The sequence below is a fragment of the Choloepus didactylus genome, chromosome 6 (genome assembly GCF_015220235.1).
Source record: "Choloepus didactylus isolate mChoDid1 chromosome 6, mChoDid1.pri, whole genome shotgun sequence".
NCBI lineage: Eukaryota > Metazoa > Chordata > Mammalia > Pilosa > Megalonychidae > Choloepus > Choloepus didactylus.
The window spans coordinates 89481038-89493554 of NC_051312.1; the positions used below are offsets into that span (position 1 = coordinate 89481038).

At 54.0% G+C, this 12517-nt stretch overlaps 1 protein-coding gene across 5 annotated transcripts in view; it reads right to left on the reverse strand.

Annotated features, from left to right (window-relative positions):
• The window catches only part of ARRB1 (arrestin beta 1), an 81378-nt gene that overhangs the window by 42627 nt on the left and 26234 nt on the right, over window positions 1–12517 (reverse strand). The window contains exon 1 of one of the 5 annotated variants that reach the window (XM_037840684.1): window positions 698–821. The exons of the other annotated variants lie outside the window; for them this stretch is intronic. Coding sequence (XP_037696612.1) covers window positions 698–702 — 5 coding nt within the window. The 5' untranslated portion in view covers window positions 703–821. Of the gene's footprint in view, window positions 1–697; window positions 822–12517 lie in introns of those variants that run through there. 5 annotated transcript variants of the gene reach the window in all.

Below are 12517 nucleotides of genomic sequence, written 5' to 3' on the forward strand. Positions count from 1 at the left end.
GCATCTCCATAGTTGCCCTCTAGGCAGCGGAGTACTAAATTGAATAATGAAAAAAATAAACAAAAAAATACTAATCTGATTGGCCACATTCTTTGACATCTGAGCGCTTTTACTCCCTCCTTCTCCTCTCGGGTCCACACGCCCCACACAGCCCTCCACCTCCAGCCCACCAAGGCAAAGTTTTCAGTATCCCCCAAGGAGCACCAAATCCAGGGACCCCATTTCTGTGCCCACTCTCCTTGGCCACTGGAGCCCCCCATCCCTGCCCTGCGCCCAGCTCTCTGTAGGCTCCCGAGCTGAGCCCAGCTGGCCGTGTCCTCCAGGGCCTGGCCTCCGCCCCCTCCCAGAGCCCATGACAAGCAGCTCCCTGGGTGACTCCAGCCACCCGACCGCTTCAGCTGCCACCGAACGCTGATGAGTCCAACCCTCCATCTCTAGCCTGACCCTCTGTGACCCACGAGACCACCAGCGTTGGGGCATCTCTACTCCATGCCCCAGCTCCCCAGGTGTCAGATCCCAAGCGAACTTCCTCCTCCACACCTGTTCCTCCATGGCTCTCTGCCCCTGCCACACACAGGAAGTGCTCAACATACAACTGATGGATGAATGAATAAATGATGTAAATCCCCTTTTAAAAAACAAAATACAAACAAAAAAAAAAAACAACTCTCCCCGTGAGGCAGATGGGGAGTCTTACCCCATTTCACAGATGAGCCGGGAGTTTCAGCAAACTTAAGGAGCAGCGGCCAAGGCTGGGGAATGAGGGGCGGGGTGGGTGGCAGGAGACCCTCGTGAGACCCAGGGCTGGGAGCCCCAGGCAGCCGCAGTCAGGACAGGGCAGGCCCTGCGGGATCAGCTCGCCCCAGCCCCGAGTGAGGGGGTTAGTTACAAAGAAAAGGAAAAGGCGTTCCTGATACGCGTCCTGTTTCCTCTCCTCCTCCGGGCTTCTCGGGCCTCGGCTGGCGGATGTCTTTGCGCTGGCAGCCCTCGGCCTGTACAAGGACAGCGGACAGTGAGGGTCTCCTGGATCCCTCTCCGCCCCAGCGGTGTGGCCGGCACTGAGGCAGGGCTCACTGAGCAACCCCTCCACTTCCATGACCCCTTCACAGTCTCCACCCTTTAATGCCCAGCGGATACTGGTCACAGCCAGGCCCCTCCTGTCCATGAGAGTGTCCCATAAAGGCACCTCCTCCAGGAAGCCTTCCAGGTCACCCTCACTTGCTACAGGGTCCCCTCTACAGTCCCTCCTTTCCCCTCCCCAAGCCCCTCAGCAGCCAAGTCTGTAACTCAAACCAGCTCTCTTGGGCTACTTCTGGGCTCTCCATGAACCAGGTGGGGTGAGGGGAGGAGGTCCCCAAAGCCAAAGGCCATCAAATGAGACCTCTCAGGTGAGAGGACAAACTGAGCCTCCCCCATCAGGGGCCTCCCTGAGAGCAGACAACATGTCTCCTCTATCAAACAGGGGTCTTTCTGAGGGAAGTAGCCATGACTACGACTCCTCCATCAGACAGGAGGCTCCTCCAGGACAAAGGTCACGCCTCCCTCAGACAAGAGGGCTGTGTCACCTCCGTTAGATAGAGGGTCCCAGAGACAAGGTTCCACGTTCCTTCCCTCCTCTCTCCCTCAGGCAGGGCTTCTCTCCCCTGTCAGACCAGAAGCCCCTGGAGGGCACAGTCTCTACCTGCCACCCCCACAGTGGTCCCAGACAGATTTCGGCTCCATCTAAGACTCAGGGCAGAGCTTTCCTCTGGAGCAGAATGGGGGACGCGTGCCTACATCCCCCTTGGCAAGGGGTACCATGACAACATCTCCCTCACACTCTCAACTGCACCGAAGCTGCCGCACCGTACATAAGACGGCCGTGTGTCTGTGCAGAGCCAGTGACCACCTGTCCCTGCCGTGGCCGCAGACATCCTGAGACACGGTGACGGGAGCAGCCGGAGGATCCCTGATGAGACGATGCCCGGGACAGGCCATCGCCCAGCTCTGGCCTGGATATGACAAAATGCACACCCTGGATGGGTTTCTACTCCTGGCCCTGGGACTAACTGGGCAAAGCTCTTCCTTCCATAGCCACTAATAGCCTCCTCCTGCCTTCCACCCCCTCCACCCATCTCCAAATCTCTGTCAGGCCAGGAGGCATCAGGGAGAGGGGGCAGCAGGGTCCTTCCTAGGTCCTGCCTCAAGGGCAGCTTTGGCCTCCGCTGGGTGCCCAGCCCTGAGCCGGGTGCAAGCAGCTTCCTCAATCTTCTCGCCTGCATGTGCCAGCTCCAGGGAGCTGCTATTAGTTAGCATCGATCCACAAAGTGCTTTGTTGACAATTTTTATGAGCTCAGCCTCACCTAGGGCCCTGGGAACTAGGAGTCAGAAGCAGAACTGAGGCCCGGGAGCCCAGGCCACTTACTAGAGGGAGGGAGCAGCTGAGCCAGCCTTTGAAATGAGGCCCCAAGACCAAGGCCCAAACAAGCCCAGGGCTGGCCCTCGGTAAAGGTTAGCTGAACGAATGAATGAAAAGCAATTTGACAGGATTTGGGTAGTTTAATCTGGGTATATTTTTAAATTAATAAATAATAATACAACTAACATTTATTGAATGCTTACTACAAGCCAGGTACTATTCTAAACACTATATTAACTCAATTAATCCTCCAAAGAATCCTATAAGGTAGACACTCTTATCATCCCCACTTTACATATGAGGAAACTGAGACACAAATAGGTTAAGAAATTTGCCCAAAGTCAGAGCAGGAAGTAAGAAATGTGAGCAGCTCAAACCTTCTGCCTGATAAATCAAGAAGCAAAAACCTTATAAACAATGCTTCTGAATTTTAAAAGAATTAGGTACCTTTGAGAGAGACTGTTTATCCTAAATGTGTTCCAAGTCAAATATGTTAATTATTGGATATACTGTGGTATATTTTAGGATGTGAGGGACTCTACAAAAGAGTAATATTAAAATGCAAAACACATGTTTATCTGTCATCTTAATATCATAATTATCCTTCTTTTGAAAACTTGGACTAAATAGTTTCATGAAAATTAAAAAAAAAACAATCAAAAAGAAAAAAGCATAATGATTTTTAAATTCCCCATTTGTTTATTAAATGCTAAGTACCTTACATATTTATCATGTTTAATCTTCAGGACAACCCAAAGGAAAAAAGGCATTAGCCCCGTTTTACAAGAGTGGGAACTGGGGCCCAGAGAGGTGACGTGAAAAGCCCACAGTTACCCAGCTCCTAGGTGGCAATGCCAGTCTGTCCGTCCCCAAAGCCCTGCTCCTTCCCCTGCACCTCATTGCAACTTGTGCTCTCAGAGGGTGACACGGGAGGTCAGAGGTCCAGCAAAGGGTGCGGTGAGCACCATGGGGCCTGGTGAGCTGGCCTGCAATGGAAGAGAACCCTGGAGGGAGTGAGCTCAGGTTTACTGAGACCGCTGTGTACCCAGCACCCTGCTCCAACACTGTCTCCTTGGGAGCTTCCCCTGCACCACCTTCCTTGGTGGGCATGATCCAGGTGAGTGTTTGCCCCCCTAGGATGAGAGCTCCTCCAGGGCAGGGGCTGTGCTTGACACGGGAGAAAGTACAGCATAAGGTAGTTCAGGGCAAGGCCTGGGGTTAGGCAGCCCTGTTGCCTCATTGTCCTGCACGTCAGCCGTGTCGAGGGTTGAAGGAGGCCCTGGCATATAGGCTCCATGAATGGTGACACCACCAATCCATCACCACCACAATAACCAGACTTGCTGGTGGCCTTGGGCAGCTCGCCAGCTGTCAGGGAGCACCATGCTATGTCATAGGGGCCTGAGAAGCTGAGAGGAAACAATAGGGGAGACCACAGTGCTGGGCAGAGACAAAGGCCTGTTATTAGGACAAGGCTGAATTATCGAGCATTTTTAGAAATGCACTCCCATTACTTCCAAGAACATACAGGCTTTGCAGATGAGGCAGGCATGGCAAAGCCAGCCAAGAGCAGCTGTACCCATCTCCCACCCTTCCCCCAACCACACCCTGGGACTTGGTAATAAGCACCCCAAGCCCACCCCAATCCCTCCAACTGCTCCTTAAGCCAAGTCCCTCCCACTGTTCAAGGGGGGTTGTGAGGAACAGTGCTGGGCCCTCTTCAGCCACCAATCTGTCTGGAATGAGAACTCCAGAGTCAGCTCTGCTTGTTCCAACTGAGATACTCAGGCAAGCTTACTCCAACCCCAAGAAGGGCCATGCAAGCAGTGATGGGTGTGGGGAAGAGCCACCAGGGACCCAAGCTGGTCTTGGCCGTGGCACTTATTGGCTGTGTCATTTGGACCCGGCACCACACCTCAGCACACTTCATTGTCCTCACCTGGATGATGGGATAACAGTACCTACCTCCAGGGTGTTGAGGGGAATGAATGAGCTGATGTCTGCAGAGGCCTGGCACATAATCCAAGTTTGACATATGGTAGGATCCGTGCACTGACAGGCACTGGGGAACACCATGACAAACAAGCCTCTCAGGGCCCTGCCTCCATGGGGCTTATAATCTAGTGGGGAAAAGAGACTTAAATAATCACACACAAGGTCACATGGGCAGGTGGTGGTGGAGCTCCTGACCACCATGCCACACTGTCTCCCAATATTCATTTGGCACTCTGTGTACCTGTGGGCCCCAGGCAGTGGGACACAGGTCTCCAGGGGGAGCATAGAGTATGGTGCACGAGCCTGTGGAATACTCTTCCTTAAAGCCTGGACAACCTCTCCCTCAAGACTCTCCCCTCCCTTGACTCAGATTTCACCCTCTTCAGGAGACGTCATGCCTGACATGGCTCCCTTGGGGTCCTGATGGTCAGAGGGGCTCTGGCCAGTGGGAACGAGCACTCATGTCATGGAAAGGGAGGGACTGTTGTACTCAGATGAGGCCACCTGCTCTTACATCTGTCTCTTGTGAGTCTGACTGATGGGAGTTTGTCATGGGGTCTGCTCAGTTCTAAGGGCTGGACTGCCATGTGGTGACCCTGGTCAGGCCCAACCCCACCCCCAGGAGGTCAGCTCCCCCAAGGCCACTGCCAACCACAGTGACTCTGGGAAGGGAATGAATCCACTGCCCACATATGTTGGGGAAGACAGACAAGCAACCAGAAACTGCCCTATAGAAGGCACCCCGAGGGAGGGTTAGAAAGAGGGTCACAGTAACTCTGGGGAAGGGTGCTTGGTTCTGCCTGGGATGGAGAAAGTTATGGACAACAGATGACATCTGAGCCGGGACTTGAAGGAAGGTAAAGACTTTGCCAGTTTAGCAAGGTGTGGAAGAGAGAACATCAAAGTGCTGTGCATAAGCATGGAATTACACATCCTCATAGAGCTGGGTGTACATTTCAAAATCATCTCAAAATCACTGTCTCAGTTGATTCTCTCAAATCCCAGAATGGTGTTATTACCCCCTCAGCAGATAAGTGAGGTCCACTGAAGGCAGATGACGAGCTTAAGGGCACATCAGAGGGAGCAGGGGGTATGGACCCTGGCAGAGACAGCCCTGTCCCTTGGAGCCAGGGGGTTATCTCTGGTTTTCTGTCCAGCAGCAACCTCCCATTTCCACCCCTGCAGGCCTGTGACCCCCGCCCCAGTGTACATACACAGTCCTGCGACCCCCAGGGCCTCAAAGACGGGCCAGCGAGTGAGGGTGGCAGCAGAGGAACAGGGCAGCTGGGCTAGGGCCAAAGAGATTAGGGAAGTGCTGATGGTTCTCCCAGGCCCAGCTCGGATGCCCTGCCCCACCCTCTCCCCACTCCAGAGCGCTGATAATCTCGACCTCTCCCTCTGTAAATATCCTCTCCTGGCCTCTCAGTGGCTGCGCCAGCCTCCCCTCCCCCTCCTCCCTCCACCGCCCGCCCGCCCCCTCCCCACCCCTCCAGGGAGCAGTGAGCTCAGTCTTTCCCATCAGCTATCCCTGGGAATGATGGAAACGCATGGCCGGGCCAGGACCTGCGGGGAGGCCTGCCCCGGGGAGGGAGAAGGAGAAGGGCGGCTTTCCCCAGGGCCATGGGACATCCTGGGGGCAGGACCAAGGCTACTGCTTCCTGTGACCCCCCAGGCCAGGCCAAGGGCACCGTCTGCCTGTCAAGACTACTCCCTCTAGGTGAGGTGGGATGGGCCTGCTGGAGCTGGAAGGAGCCTCAGTTTACAGCCGGGGAGAGACAGGCCCTGAGAGGAGAGAAATTGGGTGTATTGAGACACTGACAACCCTGTCCCAGGCACTGTGTCAAGTCTTTTATATTTCTTATCTCATTCCTACTGTACAAGGTAGAAGTGGCAGCCGAAGGGTGGTCCCCAAAGACATCCATGCCCTAATCCCCGGAACTTGTGACTAGGTTACATTATATGGCAAAAGGAACTCTGCAGGTCTGACTAAATTAGGACTTTTGAGCTGGGAAATTGTCCTGGATTATGTGGGTGGACCCTATGTGATCCCAAGAATTCTTACAAGCGGGAGAGAGGAGGGTCAGAGAGAGAAAAGGTGACAGGACAACAGAATTAGTGAGAGAGCGATTGGAAGATACTACACTGCTGGCTTTGAAAACATAGGATGGGGGCATGAGCCAAGGAATGCAGGAGGCCTCCAGCCCCTGGAAAAGGCAAGGAAAGAGACCCTCCCCTAGAGATTCCAGGAGGAACACCACCCTGCCAAGCCAATTCAGGACTTCTGACCTGCAGAACTGCACAAGAATAAATGTCTGTTGTTTTAAGTCACTGAGTCTGTGGTAATTTGTTACAGCAGTCATAGGAGACCAACACAGTAGGTATCTCCATTTCCAAATTGCAGATGAGGAAACAGGCTCGGAGAAGGTACACGACTTCCCAGGTCCTACGTGCTGCTCTCCACACCACGCTGGCTGATGGGAGCCCCCACGGGCTCTTGAGCCTGGAGCCCCTCAGCCAGGCTCTAAGGCCAGGGAGGGTCTGTGGAGAGTCGGACAAGGAAGCAGGGTCTGATCCTGCAGGCTCAGGTTGAAGCAGGGAAGGGTTCTGGGGAAGATAAAGCTCTACGCCTGCCATGAGTTGTTATCCAGCCGGGCCCTTCCAGAACCCCTGTCTGAGTCCTGCCCCGCCTCAAACCAGGAAGCGGGGAGGGGAGTAGGCTAGAGGAAGAGCGCCGGCTGCGTGGCTGGGAGACCTAGGCCTGCATTTGCAGGATTAACTCAGATTAGATGATATCAATCCATTATCTCTTTTTGATCCTGGCAAAAATCCCTGGGAGGAGGGCTCATCACCCTTGTTCCCATGTTAGTGGTGAGGAAAACCAGTCCCCAGAAGTGCTCACAGCTAGTAAGTAGTGGAATGTGGGTATCAATATTGATTGATGTGATAAAAGGCATCACACCCAGTATGGTAGTTTAAGGCTCTATGCTCTCCAGAAAGGATCATTTTCTTTTAATCCATTCCTGTGGATACAGACCTATTGCAGGTGGGGCCTTTTGATTAGGTTGTTCCAGTTGAGGCCTGCCCCAGGTGTGGTCTTAATTCTCTTACTGGAGTCCTTTATAAAAGAATAAAACACACACACAGACTAAGAGATGAAATTAAGAGAAACTCACAGAGAGACACCCAGAGATGTTTAGAGAAAAAGCCACGGACAGAGAAGCCAGAAGCTGAAGCTACAAAACCCAGGAGAGAAGGAGCACGAGACGTGGCCAGGTGCCTTGCTATCTGACAGAGGAGCCCAAGCTCACCGGTAACTGGTCTTCAGACAAGGTATAGTCCTGTTGATGCCCTAATTGGGACATTTTCATGGCCTTAGAATGGTAATTTTGTAAGCTAGTAAATCTGCATTGTTAAAAGCCAGTCCATTTCTGGTATATTGCATTTCGTCAGCTCTGGCAGACCGAAACACCCACCAATACTAACGTTTATCGGATGCTTTCTATGTACCTAACACTGTGTTAGCTGTGACAGGCATTTGCTCAGTCATTCTAGGTACAAACCTGACCAAGTCCTTCCTCTGCCTAAAACCTCTTAAAGCACCCCACAAACCCAGCAGGGCCCCTGCAGCCTCCCTCCCACCACACTCCCCTGCCCCCCAATATCCCCAGCCCCTTTGTCCTTGGTCAGTTCCTTGCAGCCACCAAACTCCTTTGAAGCCAGCCCTGGGCCACATGCACACATGGTGGAGAAATCACAGGCCCTGGTCACCCCATTCTCCCTAGGGGTTAAGAGAGAGGGATCAGGGGCCTGGGGGCTGCCATAGATGGTAGGAGGCCTGGGAGGTATGAGCTAAGAGGGCCCAAGTAAGCTGGTCATTTCTTAGTAAAGGCACCAGCAGCCTGGATGGGACAGGGTGTGGGCGGCCCAAGCCTTGGTGGAGATGGGTCCTCCCGGAAACACAGACCCCAGGACACTGGAGCTGAGGGGACCTCATGGAACAGCAAGTCCCACCATCAGGGCATGCACGGGGACAGGGGAGCCTAGAGAATGGCAAGACTTGCCCCAGGCTCCACAGTGTGTCACTATAGGAGTCAATTCAGGGCAGCGGTTAAGGTTTTGAGATCTGGGTGACCTTGGTCAAGGACCACATCTCTGATCCTCATCTCTAAAATGGGAATAGTAATAGCTCCCCAATACCTAATAATAGCTTCTTGATTAATGCACGTGAAGCACATGGTGCAGTGCCTGGCATACGGAAAGCCCTTGATTAATGAAAGTCGCTCTTCCCATTCAGAGCCAGGCCTGGGCCTCGATGCCCACAGTGCTGTTTCCACCACCCCACACTGCCAGAGAGGAGCTCACCCCCTCGCTGTGACCTGTAGCTGGGTGGGTTTAATTTAACCCCCCATGGGCCAGCCCCCCAGGCTGGATGCCCAGTGGAAGATGCCCAGAGAGGTGGGGGCTCAGCTGTCTCAGGAGGCACCGCTTCTGACCCCCAAAAGCTACCAAGTCATTTAGCCTGCCTGATCTTCTCTAGGAAAGGGATTCTCAACCTCATGTCCCTTACATTTAAAGAAAGGGGCCAGGACACCCCCAAGCCTGGGGTCCCCCACTGGGTCCTCACTTCCAAATCCACAGAGGGGAAAGAAGGAATTAACTATACACCAAGCACTTCCAGCAGCCCAGATACAGTCCTGGGGCATCTATGCCACCATCTCCCTCCAACCTCACAACAGCCAGCGAGGCAGGATTACTGTTCCCATTTTGCTAAAGAGGAGGCTGGGGTGTCAGGAGGGGGTAAATAGCTTACTGCTCTGGACTCCTTTGGGTAGGGGCCCCATTCCTATGATGAAATGTTGCAGTCTGGGGTCTTTTTGAGGGTGAGCTCAGACCAGGGGCATGAGGTCACCGCCACCCCCGAGGCAGCCCCCTGACCCAGCCATCCTCCCTCCCAGGCCCTCTCACTTACCACAGCCTGCCTGGAGAGCTGTTATTAATAACTGAAAATAATACCTAATAATGCTGTTCCCTCCTCCTGGACAGTGTGCCCCCACCCCACCCCCATGCCAGTTTGGCCTCTCCTCCTTTCTCAGAGTCCTGCTCCTTTGGCACCTCCCTGGAAAGCCCTGCTTGACATCCAGCTAGGTCAGATCCCATGAGACCCTCTCCTGCACCCCACGCCTCCTCCAGAGCACCTGTCACAGGCCTCTCTCTTGTGGGTCTCCCTGCTCCAGACCACAAGCTCCAGACTACTATCTGAGTGGTCACTGTCGTATCCCCAGGGTGTGTGGGTGCAGGCACCCAGCCTCAGCACGTCACTCAATCTGCACCTGCCGTTACTCTGTGAGGGTGGGGGTTATCATCGCATACAGGGAGGACAGTGAGGCTTGTGGGGGGTGGGGGGAGGACTCGCCCGAGGCCACCCAGCTAACTGGAACACAGCTGGGACCAGCACCCAGGACTGGCTACATAATTTGCAGGGCCCAGTACAGCATGAAAACACAGGGTCCCTTGTTCTGATTTCCAGATGGCGACAGGAGAACATTAAACCAAGTGTGAGGTCCTTCTGAGCTCAGGGCCCTGGGTGACTGCGTGGGTCACTCACCCGGGAAGGCAGCCCTGCCAGCACCCATACAAAATGACTCCTGGCCCAGAGCCAGGGTCCTCTCACCAAGATGCCCTTTGTTTTGGAAGGGCAATGCTCTCTAAAGCAGTGGTTCTCACACTGAAGGATCACCTGAGGACTTGCTAAAATCCAGACTGCTGGGCCCCATCCTTAGAGTTTCCTATCCTATAGGTGTGAAGTGGGTCTGGAAATATGTATTTCTAACTGCCAGCAGGTGACACCGAAGCTACTAGTCTCGAGAACCTGAGAACCACTATCCTAAGGAATGATGATTTAACTGGGGGATTCAGAATCCAGGGCCTTCTAGAAGGAGAGATTTGGGGGTGGGTTGTCTGGTTGGAGGCTGCCCAGTGTCCTTCAAATCGTACTTGGGCTTCAGTCTAAAGGGCCAACCCCTCTAAGGAGGAAAGGGGGTGGGAGAGGAAGGGGAGAAGCAGCAGAGGAAAAAGGAAAACTTGACACAAGTTGCCTTGCTTAATTTCCATAACAATCTTGTGAGACAGCGTCTCTTATCCTTATTTTAGAGGAAACTGCAGCACAAAGGGGTCAACAATTTGCCCAGGGTTACTCAGCCACGAAATTATGGAGACCAAATTTGCACTTGGTTTTGTCCTACACACCGTCACAAAGCCTGCTTCGACCTCGGCCGGGCCTGGCAAGTTCTAATCCCACGACCTCTTAGCCCAGGGCAGCAGAGCCAGAAACCTCCAGAAGGATTCGCACAGCCCCAAGCCCTGGCGAGCTCCAGTATCCTACCCCCTGCACACTGCCTACCCTCCCAGGGCATCAAAAAGACCTGGAATCAGCCTAAGGGGCTAATTGCTGGTTTCATTCCAGCCATCCAGGAGCCCAACCCCAGACTGGAGGTTCCACCCTACCGGGAATTAAATCATGTACCCCCAGTTCCTGTGGGGGTGGGCCCATTTGTAAACAGGACCTTTGAAAGTGCTGTTAGCTAAGGTGTGCCCACACTCAGTGAGGGTGAGCCTTCATCCAATACGGCCGAAGTCTTATAAGCAAAGGAAACTGGACATGGAAGGAGCCATGGGAAGCAGCCAGAAGGTGGAAGTCAGCAAAGCCTGCAAGAGAAAGGAGAAGATGTTGCCACATGCAATGCCACCTGATGGAAAAGCCAAGGACCAAGGACACCAGTAGCCAGCTCCAGTACATCACAGTCTTCGGGAAGAAAGTGTCACCTTGCTGATGCCCCAGTTTTTGACTTATCCTAGCCTCGAAACCGCGAGCCAGTAAATTCCCATTCTTTAAGCCAACCCGATGTATGGTATTTGCTTTAGCAGCCAGGAAACTAAAATACTCCCACAACCAGCCCCTTCTCTCCAGCCTCACCTCTGGCCACTTCCTCAAACATACCCTGAGCTCTGGTCACACTCCCAGATCACACCATGTGGTTTTCAGCCTTTGCACGGGCTGTTCCTTCTGCCTGAATGCCTTTCCCATCCTGCCTATCTGTCCAACTCCTGCCCATCCTTTGAACTCCAGTTCAGCTCTTCCTCATCTGGGAAGTGTTCCCAGCACCTTGTTGGACGTCACTGGTCCATCGTGTCACCCTCTGCTTCCAAGTCTGCTCCTCCAACCATTCATTCCACAGATATTTATTGAGCAGCTGCCCTGCTCCAGGCCCAGTGCAAGGTGCTGAGGATTCAAGGCTGAGACTGAGCTCCATCAGGCCAGGGTGTGGGTTGCTTCATCCCTGTGAACCCCCTTCCAGGAGGAGCAAACAGAGAGGGGGCCAGGGAGGGTCCCATGGGGGTGATGGGACCCCAGCTGGGGCTAGAAAGGCAGGAGGCATAGAGAATATTATACACTCCAGGCCCCAGCCAAGCATGTCCCCCAGGCCTGGAGTAAAGATCTTTGGCAAAACAGCACAAAAAATACTGCCAACAAATACCAGGTGCACCATGTGTCTCTGTGCCAAGGGGACCTGCTGGCCATGAATTACCCAGGACATCAAGGCCCAGAGGGGGAAGGTATGAGCCCAGAGATCCACCTGGAATCCAGGAGACTTGAGGTTTAGACAGTGGAGGAAGAGAGGAGGTAATGTGCCCCCACCCTGAAGGACACGCCCCGCAGACCCCTCCATGGCTGGAGGCGGTGGGGGGTGTATTAAGGACACACTCTGGAAAACCATAGCCCACAGAAGCCCCAGGCACGAGCAGGATGGCTGCTGCCTGCCCAAGGAAAGGAGGGGGCTGGAGTGGAGCCAGGCTGGCAGAGGAAACATCTTGAGAGGCAACAGGGAGGAAGGGAGGAGGACTGAGAAAGGAGGAAAGAGCCAGACACGCAAACACCTCCGCCTCCTCTTTCCAACCCAAACAGAATCCCCAGCAGACTGAGACCTGGGAGGGAAAGAGGGAAAGGAGCTGGGGCCTCAGACGGGTGGGTGGCGGCGGTAGCCGTCCAGGGGCCGGAGCCTCTGGAAGCTTCAGGAGCTGGGCAGCCCTGCCAGGGGTAGGGAGGCCGCATCTGGCGTCAGGGAC